Here is a 14,086-nt window from a genome sequence, read left to right on the forward strand (position 1 = left end):
ACAAAAAAAAAAACAGGAAAAGGGACCAAAAGACCAGAAAAAAAAAGATTCAAAACCAATCAAAGCGGATCAAAATGAACGTTTATTAAAGAATGCAAATAACACCATTCGAGAGCGTCAATCGAGTGGCCGGCACCAAACGGAGGTGCAGCATAAGCATAATAATAACAATGATGAACCAGCCGTGGTAATAGCTCCGGATAATAACGAAACCCGTTTTCGCCCACCGTATGCTGAAGCTGGCAGTCCTTTCGAGCAACCGAAAAAAAAACAACCCTTAATAAGGCCTTCCGAATTTCAATTCGAGTAGCCTAAACGCACTCATCGGCATCGGTGTATAGGACACCCGTGGATGATAGTAATTTTTGACGCAATTCAAGCTTACTCACGTCGATATAAAGTGTGAAATCGTTGTAGCATAATGTATGGCATTTATTCTGTAAAAATCCCCACCGAAAACAAAACAAAAACTCTGTTTGTGAATCGATAATGCACTATCATCACCGAGTGCGAGATGCGTCGTTCCCTGAGGCGAGCTCATTGTTTTAACCTTTGTTTATGCTGTTCGCCCCAACGGACGGCATAATGTATGCGTAAACGCATCCGTTGAAGCGCTACCGGGCGTAGGTAATGCGTACAAAATTTGCAAAGCTGAACCCCCGATACGAAGTTACGTTTTTTTTTTTTACGTTCGCTCATTACTTCACAAAAATAGTCCGTCTGCAGGTAGCTAGGGAGTTAGGGGAGGTCGCACAAACCGGATCCGGATGGCGATTGCAGTAAAAAGCCACCCCAAAACTTTAAGGCAGGCCCGTTTTTGCATCCTGGATGCTTGCTTTTCCCACTGCTGCCATTACTTATCGTAACCCGACCGTTCTGAGATCGATATTTTTACCTTCGAATGGTCTTTGGCGCAGAGCTGAACATGCGAGTACACCATGCGAAATCCCTTAAAACTCATACCCCAACCACGCCACGACCCGGAGGCAACAGGAGCGTTGACAGGGGAAGAGGGAGAGGAAAGGTGGATGTGGTTCAGGAAACTCTTATCAGTACAACGTATCTGCACCGTATGCGACGAGTGCGTTCCGTTACCCGGGCCCGTACAAACTCCCTCTGGCGGAGGGGCCAGGACGTGCCTCGGTGAGTGTTCCCTGAGCTCTCTTTCTACTACTGCTGCAACCTGTTCTGGCCAATCTTGCGCTCGGTCTCGCTCAATCTCTTGAACAGTGTTTGGTTTAAGTCTCTCGCTCTCTCTCTCTTGCCAGTGTTTTGCACAACCACGTCTGACAAAGGATCTAAAGGATCGATGTAGTTGTTTTTTGCACTACGCCTCATTGCTTGCAGGCATCATCCTGAGAATGTGGCTACTGCGTGTGATGCGTATCGGAGGCGCATGCACATCCCTGGCATCATGGCTCCAGAATTACACCATCCCCATTTCCCGTCAGATGGATGGATGGATATGGCACGATATGGACCGTAGTAATATGGATTGGCGTTTTTTCTCTTCCACTCTTCACGATTTTGGTCCTGCGCCTGTACGATCAGTTTTCACGATGAAAAGCGTGACGAAATATTACCGCCAGGCCCGTCTCGATGCCCGCGGACGCACGCGGAAAATGATGTGACGGACCGGAGACGGCAAGAACCAAATGTGGGGAAGGCATCAGCAACTGCAAAAAAAGCCTCTACGACAATGGGCTGAAATTATTATGAGCTACCGCGCTAACCAGACCGCGGTGAGCCCCGGTTCACCGGCACGAAGAACATCGCGACATCTCGACATCGCGTCCGAACCGGCGATCGCCCTCCACCAGCCCACCCCCGGAGCGAGTCCGACTATGGCGACATTATAAATGTGAGATAAATTTGTTGAGATAAATCGTTTTATTGACAATTTATTGAAATATTTTGATAACATTCAACGATAATGATATCACTGCTTTTGATGTGATGAAAGTTTTACAAGCCACACAACCGGGAGCCCGCCTCGCATACGGTACGGGGCTGAGCCCTCCGGGGACACTGTTCAGAAGCCTGGGTTGTGCCACGTCTTTTTCCCATGGCTCGGCACATGGTTCCTCTCCCTGCTTGCGTTTGAAGCCAGGACTAAGGACCACGAAGGTGTAACTAGACTTTGCTTACCTCCGCAGCTTTTATGAGGCGAAACGGGTATCCTGCGTTATGACGATGGACAGGTTTTGCGATTTTTTGTTTCTTGCTCCACACTTCTTCTTCGATGTTGCCTTTCCGCTAACTTCTGGACAAGTTCGCCATCGATATACACCCATCGACCACGAGCTCTGCACTGCGTGAGGACATGCGGATGATTTATTACTGTCCACTTTCTTGGGTCTTGGGCTGCCTCCCGTTTCCCACACAACACCCGCCGGAGGATGCTGGCTTCTTGGCCGGGGTCTTATGGGGCTAGAACTCGATCGTCCGCAAGAATATCTTTGTCTTTTAATCTGTTCTCCTTTATCTTTCTTTTTTTCTCAGATTCTCTAGACTCCCCAGCAGCTTCCTTCAAATTTGTACGACTCTAGAATATTTTTCTGAGACTTGGACCGATCGAGCTGCACGATCAATCTAACGCTCGCGTTTGCTAATGAATATCACCAGTTAGTCAACGCCGCACCGATAATGAAAGGTTAACGTGATAAGCGTTCAGCTTCAGTTTCCATCCCAATCGCCCGAGGAACATTTAAAGTAGATCGCGATCACACGTCGATAGTGCTTCACCTGCCTGTATGCCCCAGGTCTCCGTCGCTCAAGGTTGTCGGCATTTCTCCCCGCGGAACGAAGTTGACGTTCATCAGCCGTCTGCATACGGCATCGGGTCCTGGTCCCGGTGCCGGTCAGACGCCCGGTGCTTAAACATTACGGTCGTAAATATATTAGCATACATTTTTTTGGTTTTCGTTCTCCCTCGCTCTAAAAGCTCTCCACATCTCGGCGATCTCGTCGCGATCTGGTCGCGATCCGCCCCGAGCAGTACCACGAAACAGAGCAGAGCATTTTGTAGCAAATGTTCTTAACGTCGGTTATGTGCGACGATCGGGTTTTTGTTTCCATAATAACGATCATAAATTTCGGTGAATATCGTTATTAACGGGGCGCATCATCGAAGCCCGTCGGCAAAAAAGACGAGGATCGACATTATGCACCAATAACGCCGCCGTTTATCGCTGGGAGCAAAACTTTAATCAATCTTTTTTTTTTCGCTCGCGCACAATCAATCGAAAGCAAGCGGACGGGAGATCTTCACGATCTGTGTGTTTGACGAGCGAATCCAAGCAGCGAGTCCCAAGAGTGAGTTCAAGTTGGCCTTCGAGAAATTCTGCGTACTCCAACCGCACGAGGCCGTGTGTTCGCACCTTTTAGCTGGCGTGCCGGTCGACTGGCCTTCAGCAAGGACCTTGGAAGCTTTGGTAGGAGCTCGGTGCGCCCCCGAGCGACGTAACGCAAAGTACACCCAGGATGGATTGAATTCGGGACGGCGGTCCACAATAAATTACATTAATTGAGATATAAATATTATTATCTGGACAAATGGACAATCCATCATGTGCGTGCGGTTTGAACGTCATGCGTTTTGACGCTGAACACACACACACCACGAGCACCTGCTGCCGGAGAAGCCTACAGCGAGGGTTATACAGACCGGCACGGGTATTGTCTGTGGAGTGTGAGGTTCTAGTTAGGACCACAACCTCTGACTTTGACATGGCGTCTCCCCTTTCTTGCTTCGCTGCCGTTGTTCTCACCAAAACCACAACGAAGGATAGGTAAAGTGGTCGGAAGGCAAAAGAAAAGGTTTTCTCCTAATGGGAACACATTAGTTAAGAACCTCACTGGTGGTCTTTAGCAGTGCGATTGATCTAGGTTACAGTGTACGAACCGGATTCAGGTTAAATATTGTTAGGCTGAGTGGATTCATACAATGCCGCGCATTTAATTCACCCACCAGTCCACTGATCGCTTTATGAAGTCAAAATATGTACACTCCCAGTAAACCCGGTTTACCATAACTCTCCATTTGGGATGAACGCGCTGATTCTCCTTGAACGATCTCACACCTTTAACGCTTGTGACAGTGTTTTTTGTACATTTTTTTCCCATAAAAAAACCAAATTTATCTTCCACCAGCCTCGAAACAGAAACAAACAATAGCCCACCCACCGTTGAGGGATGCTATGGGGATTATATGACCTAGTGGCATTGCATGCACGGCTGCAAAAAAGGGGGTGCGTATGTGTCGCATGAAGTAACGTAACATATGGGCCGATATTATCCCTGGTGAAAATCAATTTTATCCCATTCCCGCCCAATGGCCAAACTTGCCGGATAAAGTCCTAAGCCTTTTAGTTGTAGCAAAATCGATTGACCAGAGCAGACCAGTAAAAACCCTATAAGGAAAGCAAGTAAGGTTTCAAAACTTTAAAAGGTTTGCCGAATGATACTCTCGAGGGAGATGTTAACACGCTGCTAAACTTGGGACGAGCAATTGCAGATTTTGCACCAATAGTACAAGTGCGATTCTTAATGTTGTTTTTCCTCCGAACTGCTGGAAGCCAGTTTTTGGTCCATTCGGTTTCTTTTTTCCTTCCGCTGTCTTTGCCACTACCAACCCCCACATGTGGTGCACATTTGAAGACATTTGAATAAAATACCAATTATGTTAATGGTAAAGGGATTTCGCTCGACGCAAATAGCTCACTGCCAGGCCATCAGGCCTGCAGAAGGCTCGTGTGGCGTCGTGTTGATGCCTTGATTTGAGCATATGCTTGCGATAAACTGTGTGAAGCAAACGAAAGCTACAACACAACAAATACACCCATTTCACACAGTGCCCATTCATACAATTCAACGTGCAACGCCATCTCACGTGTTTCACCTGTTGCAGATGTACGCCTGAACCTGAACCGTCTCTGTAGAGGCGCCTTACGGAGCCGGTAGAAAAAGGTGATGGGTTCTCGCCACAAAGGAACACGATATGAAGTGCTTATTGAATTGTGAAATCAAAAGCCGGCCATTCCCCAACGCCCATCGCCCTGCGCATCTCCGTTCCGCCGAAAGACTTCTTTCAAAAGGCGCTGAAACTTGTTCATCAGCTAAACTGACAGACTCCGTTGCAATTGCCCTTCGGCCACGGTTTCTGCGTTGAACAGTGAGTGGCTCGCGAAACACACACACACACACACGCGCGCGGGGGGAAGAAAACCAAAAAACCCGATCAAGGAACGAATCATAACGGACCCAGTAAGGGTACGAGAGAAGTCATCCGGAGGGCTCTGTTGTCCGTAGATGTGCATTTTTATCGCGGCGTACGATCCTTTCGTGGAAATGAAGAGCACTGCGACTGCGAACTGCACCAGAGTTTGTCGAATCTTTATAAATTATTGACATCATCTTCAACATTTTTATACCATTATGAATTATTAATTCAATGAGACCGACCGAAAACCCGCCGCTGCCTTCTGGACGAGACGAGAGGTTCCTTATCAATTTTACGTTCCAGCGCCATCAATTTCAAGCATCCCCTGGAATATACAATTTTTATCGGGTTTTGATTTTTTGGGATTCGATGCTGTACATTTATGGCTATTTTTGCACGTTTCCACGTCGGGAAGGGCTTTCCGTTTTCTGTTAGCGTTAGTTATTATGCTCTTTTAAGCGTTTCAAACTTCAAACAACCATTAATGTAAGGCAACCAACCATTCACCGGAAACGTTTAGCGATTGTTTTTCTTCTTTCGTTTATTACGTGCTCGTAGTGTCTCTCTCGATCTGCGAGATTTACATGTTGTAAGGAGCATAGCTTTCGGCATACAGCGATATCAACCGGCTACCAATCTTTTACCTTAACTTCCCAAAGGATATCGGATGTCTCGAGGGTGTCGCATGAATTTTCGCCAGAATTCTGCCCGAAATATCCACCGATAAGATGCAATCCGCAGGTCCCAGGGTACGCAGAAGTATCCCCCGACGGTCGTGCGACTTCCCAATAATTTATGTACTCTTGCAGGCTCTGAAGCCTACTCGCCACGGTACGGGACTGTGCATTTCCTAAGAAAAATCGTACTCTGATTTGTTGCTGCCGGCCTCATGACGTCCAATTGCACCCTTAGGGGCGGTATTGCCTGTTGCCTCAGCAAGTGAATGTAGTTTCAGCTCTGGACGTCCCAAATTCTTCTTCTCTGCCTTTACAAGTCCCTCGTTTTTTTTTCCTGCCTCAATCAGTTCCAGAATCGCATCGTTTTGCTGCTATACGATGCGCTGATAATATTGATGATGAGTTTCGGAAAAATATGAATTTCTGATATCGCTGCGACACAGTACCTTTGCTGCCCAATATTTTTGGTTCATTTTTTTGGGGCGAACGGTCTTGCACTGCCTATCGCTTCCTTTACCTTGCCCTTCACGAATGTGTCTATCGAGTAGCGACTGCGACAAAGTGTAAACAGCAACATAATAAATCATTCCCAAAATGCACAACTCTTTCCCCCCAAAAAAAAAAAAAAAAAAAAAACCCGGACAGAATCGGGCGCGAGGAACCGGTGCAAACTGGGAAGGTGAAAAGATGCGAATGGAATGCTCGATGTGTAACGTTCGTTTTTACCGGTGCGTTCCTCGCCGTTACGACGATTCTGGTTGACAGAATCGCTCCCGTGTGTGGTGGGTTCCCTTGTCGCAGGTACGGTTCGCCAAGAATCGCCGCAAGAAGGAAGCGAACAGGAGAAAACTGGAGTGAAATATCCACCCCTTTTTTTATGCTTGCTCCCGCTGAAGCTTCTGGTAAAGATCGCTGATCACCGATTGCCGATTGCTTTTGGTGGCGGAAAATTGTGCAGAGCATCGGAACGGCGCGGCCCAGTCGTAGATAGGTGCCCATTTTTGGCATACACTCGCCGCGCCGGAGTTCAGCCGGACCGCTCATAACCGATTAAGGCAGGCTACCCGGTCGGGGACGCCATCGCAATGTCACGTGTAAAGCCGTGTTCTCCTCACCGGTGGGAGAAGGTTTCGTGCAGCCGAAGCTCAAGGAAACGTTCTACATTCTTTTGTCCAAATCGCGTCGCACTTGCTCAGCATATCGAGCGATCGATCGGGCCCAACGATCGAGTATTGCCCGTGGGAATTGGCCGGCCCGCAATGGGAGGCGCTCGCAGGCGAATTGTTCTCCACCTGGATGCACCCGGACCATGGGCTGCCCTGAGGTGTGATGTGTTTGCTCGTCGACCGTCGCCCGTAACTGACACTTCTCGCACGTCCCTAGCGGACTTGCATGGGCATGGTGCTGGTGCTTTTCTTAACTTCACCGCTACCTATTAAGTGCATATTTGCGTCGCTTTAAGCTCCTTTTACGCACTTGGCAAGAGTTTCGGGTGCTGCCTGTTAAGTGCGATTTGCCACCGCTTGAAGATCAATATTGTGCATTACTGTTGCAAGATGCAGTGATCAGTGGTTCGCACATCGTAAGAAGCGGGATCTTGAGAGAGAGAGAGACAGAGAATCGTCCCATCAGTTTGAGGAATGTATTGGGACCGAAGAAGCACAAACGAAAAAAAAAAAACGTTTTGGAACCGACGAAAGGAACGCAAACAAAATGTTGACATATTTATTTGTCCAGACGGAGCTGTGTTCCAAATTTTTCCGATGACATCATGCCTGCGCTCGATGCAAAGTGTCGGGCCTTCGCTGAACGGATGGCCACTATATTGATTGAACGATGCAGGCAGCATATGGTTGGTGGCTGACTGGTTGGAATTTCGTTAGTTTTTTCTTCCCTCAGACGTTCGAAAAGAAGACGAAAGTCCAACGGCAGACGATCAGACAGGACCTTTTTTGGCAGAAAAAAGGATATCTATCTAGCCGAGTTTTGTAGCGAGAATCGCACAGTACAGGACATGGTAAGCATGTGGCCAGAACCAAGGGATTCACACTCTACGCACAAGACATGTACCATCTCACAGCTCTAGCTTCACAGGGGTTTATCGGGTCTCCACTGTTCTGCGCTGGTCATGGTCATGAACGTGCCATCGGAAATGTGGACAAGAAAGTGCCTAAACGGCCACATAGTTCTAACAAAACTATCCCGTTTAGGGTTTCCCTTCTTTGTTTTGGGCACGTTTTTTTTCGGGAAGTCTCCTGCCGTGCCGTTCCGATTTCGTCCGGAGCGTGTAAATCGATCCTTGAAGGACGAAACACTGTACGACATCAATTTCGAATATGACCGCTTTTGCACAACTCATGTGACACAATGAGTTATTTGCTGGGGATTTGAAGTATGTATTGATGCGGTCTGTTTGTGTTTTGGCTAATTGCACTGATACGTTTTCTTAATGTCTAATTCTACAACAAAATCGCACAAAGAGTTCAGAGTTCCTCATCATAAAGGGAAAACGAATATCTTATGCTGTCCTATCCTAACGATACTGATTGTGATTCGATTAACCTAACCGATTCTTCTCGATTCGCGCTCGAAAAGTTGGCTCCCAATCTTCCGCAGCGTGCCGAGCGCAAGATACGAACTTCGAACGCAAGATCAACGGCACGATTGGGATCTCACCTGTCGCGTTTGGCGCAGAACGTTTGGTACCTTTAGCGTGACCGTAAGCGTTAGCGCTCGGAGCCCCTTCTGCCCTGCTGCGTGCGTGCAAAACCCCTGCCAAACGGTTAGTATAAATATTTATCAATTTGAACATTGATAAATTAATTGTAAATTAATTAAATTGATTTGTACGTGATTTTGGCAAGTTTTTGCGCCGTGCTGCTTCGCGGTCGCAATTTCGAAGCATTCTTGCCCCGGCGATTCGAATCGGACAGCAAATCGATCGATCGATCGATCGTATGTTCAATTGCAATTCTCTTCATGTATTTCATGCGGTGAGTGATAACGGAGAGAAAGAGAGAGAGGCAGAGAGAAAAAAAACGCACACTGAAAGTCTGTTCACGCATTGTGAATTGAAGCACGGACACGCGGAAGAAGCTCAACTCTGGTCAATGGAATTGGTCAACGGTTGCTGACAGTTTTGCCGAATTCCGGGCGTGGAGTTCGGCACTCGGGCGGTCCCCACGGACAGTGGTGGATAACGGGAATGCAAGGAAAAAGAAAATTCAATTAGAACATTTTTGTGAAGTGCGTCCAATGCACACACACACGGTGTGCGTGCGTCGTCGAGTGCGTGGCTCAATTTTCCAACCGGCTCGAAATCAAGTGCAGCGCCGTGTTAGCATCTTCATTCAAGACTCGTCGTCCGGGCGGGAGCGCATCGAAATAAGCTCAAACACGAATAAAAAAAAACAGATCGCACTCAGACGGTGACGGTGAAGCGAAACCAGAGCGACGGATCTGTCGCTTGGTTCATTTCGTCTTAAATTATAATTAATTAATGAGATTCCTGTTTTCCACTACTCGCTCGCACACAGCGGGCCGGCAACGGAATTCCCATCCGAATTGGGTAGGGTAGGGTGGGCAAGGGAGCCGGCTCCGGAGTAAATGGAGTGAAGAAGATGTCACTTGCCGAATCTCAACCCGTTGGGCAGCGAATGATGCAGGAAAAACCGCATCGGAAACCCCTTGTCGTGTTTGCCGTCTCGCGGGATTGTCAACCGGCCACGGATGGAACACTGGCGCAGAAGACAGCACGCATCGGAAGCCTTTTGTTAGGCTGCATCTTGTCTGTCGGGTGGTTGTTTTGCTAGCCTTTATGCTGCTCCCGTTTGGAGGTTCGGGTCCAAATTTTCGCGCATCGTGCGCACATTTTCGTCACAAGTCACAAGTCTGCCTGCATGGGCCGCAAATCCGCCCGACATCACCCGGCAACGCTGCTGACGTTCGGCGTTGAAGATGACGTTTGGCTACGGTCGAACGCGCTAGCTAGCTGGCTGGTGTGTCTTGGGACATTGCGCCCGTATGGTTTTTGCCGCTTTCTTGCTTTTCCGGTCAACCCGAAAATTGAGTGCCGGCGATGTGTGTGACGCGAATAATTTCACAGTTCCACAGTTGTTGCCTGCAGTCATCAGCGGTGGCAAAAAAAAACGATCTCAACGCCTTGAAAACTGGATAGCAGCGAGCTACAAGGCCGGAGCTGCGTTATATTCGTTGTTCGGGGCTCCTTTTTTGTCTCCTCTTGATCGTAACGGAAGCAATCGGTGAATTACTGTTAGGTTGTGGCAGGATCAATTCATTTTTCGTGTCGCAAAACCCGTACAGTACCCGACGGATGACTTCTCGAGCACCAGGAATATCCACCAAAAAGGAGGACCACGTCGAAACTCCAGGAGCGAAAGCCCGAGGTTTTCGCTAATGAACCGTCGCGCTTGACGCCTGTTGGGAACTAACTGGTGCTTCCAAAATAAAAAGGCATTACTCCAAAAACCATCATCATTTGCCGGCTTTTTCCGCCATGGTGAGGCTTTTTCCCCCGGAGAGATGGAGAAATGGAACTCGCCTCTCGAGCAGTCTTTACTTGGGCTAATGTCGCGAAAGTGTTGGAGAATAGCGGGATGCTTCGACTTCAGGTAAAGTCCTCACGGCAGGTAATTGAGGTTGACTTTTTTCCTCTGCTCTGTAAAATATGATTCCCGATAGACAATTTGTTGGGTGAAGCAAAGACCAAATGTAGGTTAGTGGAGTTCATTTGTCTCCCAATTTTGATACTATTTTCATCAGTCATTGTCGTACCACAATTTGGAAGAGACTTGTTTTACAATGTTGCGGTCTACTCGGACTGAAGATTTCACGCCGGTAATGAGATGTAAATGAGCCGGCTTAAAGGAAACAAACCGGCGGGGATGATGGCCACTTGTTTCGTTTGCACACGGCGTGTACTATTATTGATCCTCAGTAAAGCTTCATAGGGCCTTAATGTTTCTAAAACTTTTACCCAAACACACTCACGCACACGTCATTGGATGCGTGCCTTTTAAGGAACGTTGGGATTTCCAGACAAAACACAATAAATAAATCGAACCCAAACACAACCGGCCAAACACACTTGTTTGACTCTTTCAAACTTTCATTCAATAAGTCAAACACCTTTGTAACCCTGTTTGAACATCCCTGAAGCCTGTGGTGTGGGATCGAGTTCCCCCCGCAGCGCTCGTCTTCTTCGTCCCTCCTTCCCGAGTCTTCGTTCCCGCTTACCTGACTTGCCGGCGGATATGTGTAGCCAAATTGAGCGTATGCGGCCATTATTCCTGGTATGCACGGGCGTGTTGCTTTGCTTGTATACTTTCCCACACACGTTTCCAACTGGCACAATGGCAATAATAATTCGGTAATTCGGTAATACGATTGCAGCACTTTTCTTCGAATACGTTCGTGGTTTCTCAACTACTCAATTGCAGCGGATAAGGACGATCTCCACTAACGAGCTAATATTCACATTCACTACCGAAGCACATAAATATCCAGCATCATTTTTCCTTTTTGTGGACCAGCAACACCACCTTCAGGTCGATTCCATTGCGCACGGGTTTTATCGTGCCGTTGCCGACATCCCGGACGTCATATCCTTTGGCGCCAAATGCACGGCGGGATACATGATCCTGTCCGGCGTGTACACTTTCACCGTCAACACCACGATCGCGGCAGGACACCCGGTCACTAGCCTGAAGGAACCGGACACATTCACCGGTGACGTTGTCAGGTTGGCGACAGACGCAATCGAGGACACCCGGCGTTTGCGGGTTAATGTGCTTTATCGTTCCTTAGGTCAGCCTTGGGATCATTACTACCTTCCGGGTCCGGGTCTTAAAATGTCTTCACTAGCTTGACCATGAGCCTGACAGCATTACTTGAACGAGAGCTCTGGAACTGATGTGCATCCTCCTTTCGGTTGCATACGAATGTCACTCGCACACCAAACACTAACTAACACAAACTCACGCGAACTGAGAAACAAGAACGAATGTAACAGAACTCTAACAACATTGCCATCAAAAAACGGTAAACGCTAAACAGATTCTAACCCACCAGGCTAAACGCAAAGCAGCACAAAAATAACTTGTGGCCAGAATTCCTAGGAGCTAGTAAATCCTAAGTTAACAAGGAAACCCGGTAATTGAAGTACACCGAAACAGATCAAAACTTGGTCAAGCTCCTATGCTCTCTCTCTCTCTCTCGCTCCCTGCGATTGTTGTTGGTCCTCGCGACGATTCCGTGACCGGCACGACGATGATGTTGTTGTTTTCTTTTTCCGGCGTTCGTTTGCCGGGAAAGCGGGAAAAAGCTGACCGGGGTTGACTGTTCCACCAAAGCCGCGTTTCGTTCGATGCTTGCAAAACGATCCACGCGTACGCGTATTGTTGCTAGGCAGTCGGGACACACTGGGATGCTGCCAACTGGATGCTGCTATTCGCTCCCGGAGAAGTTCTCTAGTAGGCGAGGATTTTTCGTTCACATTTCTTCGCTCTTGCGTTCTTAACTTTTCAACTTGCTCTCACTTGGTTCGACCACGATGCAACTCATTGCTCACTTGCTCACACTCACTGTTGCCTTGTTCACTAGGTGGTTCTGTTGGTGTTTTATTGCAGAACACTGTTGTTGTTGGTATCAAAACAAACTCTTCGGCTCCAAGTGTAAACTGGTGAATATTTTCTCGCTATGGTTTGCGTGGGTGTGGAAATTCAGAAACTTTCCACTCGTGTCACCAAAAAACAACCCGATTGGCACGCGCACGCACATGCACACATACGAATACACACACACACGCACGCACGAACACGAGGAACCCGAACGAGAAACGCGCACATAAACAACAACGAGCAAAAACTCCCGGGCCCGAAGCAGCGACGCGCCGTTTCGAGATTGTTTGCTCGTCTCCGAAAACCGTGCGAGACAACACACGCGCGCAGCAACGATGCGCACTTGATCACGTTTTGCCAGAAACTAAATTTCTCCCAAAAACCCGTGCCCGTGCAACTGGCAACTGGTCGGCCGAAAAACCGGAAACAATTGCTGCAACCCAAACGGGGGCGTTCACGTTTTCCACCAATCGGCACGCTATACATAGCCGGCCGTAAGCACGCCCCCGTGCGATGCAACATTAGCGTAGGCCACGCCCATCCAACCCACCCAACAGGGGAGATACGGTTGATGATGGCTTTTCACAGGCGGAAAACCGAGAGAGCGACAGAGAGCGATACCGGGGCCCGCTCGCGAGCAGTTGCATCGCTCTCGCGTACTCTCCCGCTCTCTCACACAAAGGGTTGCCGGTGCAGGAGGGAAAAAGAAAAGCCGATTGTCCGTCGGTTCGGTTTTCCGTGGTGTGTTGTCGTTGCGTTGCGTTATTCGTCACTTTGGCTGGCGGTTGCGCGCCTATTCGCCTGCGGACGCGTTCGGCATGCGAAAACGGGGGAAACAAAAAGCAAAACGAAGCATTTCATTCATGCGCTCGCGATGTGTACGCTGGAATGGGCAGCAACCGCCTTTTGCTGGCATGTTGCAAAACAGACGGGGGAAAAAGAAAATGAAGCCCCGCAAGCGAGGGGACGTCAGGATATGCTCTCATCTGTGGCCAAGGATGCCAGACTCTCGCAGCCTCTCGCAGGATCTGTGACATTCTCGCACAGGAATGTGGCCTTCGTGTCGGCCCCTCGAAGCATCAGAGCATGCTTGTGTCCTTGTCTCAGCGACAGGATACGTAGCTGATAAGACTAGCAGCAGTTCAGTTCCCGCCGGATCTTCCAAACGAACGGGCGGAACGGATTTTACGGCAAACGGCAAACGACTGTTTGGGCGCGTGGCCTACGAAAGGCGGAGTACCGTTTCGGAAAACCAAAACATTCCGAGCGAGCACATAAATCACACGGCCGAATGTCCGAGAAGCTCGGGTAGAGAGAGCATCAGGAAGTGGTGGGCCTGATTTGATTGAAATGTTAGGACGAGGCAAAACCCGGGGAACGACAGAGGATGGAAGTAGTTGTGTTGCTTGTGGCACACAACAGGGGGAAATTGAATACTACTATGACATAACATGGGCTGTAGACAATCCTTTTGCCCATTTGCACCACCACCGTGTCCCTCGTCACCGTGGTTCGGCTTTCCATTTCCAACGCTGTTGAACGCTTGGGCA

At 48.6% G+C, this 14,086-nt stretch overlaps 1 protein-coding gene across 2 annotated transcripts in view; it reads right to left on the reverse strand.

The window, feature by feature from the left end:
* The window catches only part of LOC118509655 (homeobox protein araucan-like), a 106,482-nt gene that overhangs the window by 60,287 nt on the left and 32,109 nt on the right, over positions 1–14,086 (reverse strand). Inside the window, exon 1 of one of the 2 annotated variants that reach the window (XM_036050611.1) lies at positions 11,155–12,914. The exons of the other annotated variant lie outside the window; for it this stretch is intronic. Coding sequence (XP_035906504.1) covers positions 11,155–11,202 — 48 coding nt within the window. The 5' untranslated portion in view covers positions 11,203–12,914. Of the gene's footprint in view, positions 1–11,154; positions 12,915–14,086 lie in introns of those variants that run through there. 2 annotated transcript variants of the gene reach the window in all.

The sequence above is a fragment of the Anopheles stephensi genome, chromosome 3, assembly GCF_013141755.1.
Source record: "Anopheles stephensi strain Indian chromosome 3, UCI_ANSTEP_V1.0, whole genome shotgun sequence".
Lineage (NCBI taxonomy): Eukaryota > Metazoa > Arthropoda > Insecta > Diptera > Culicidae > Anopheles > Anopheles stephensi.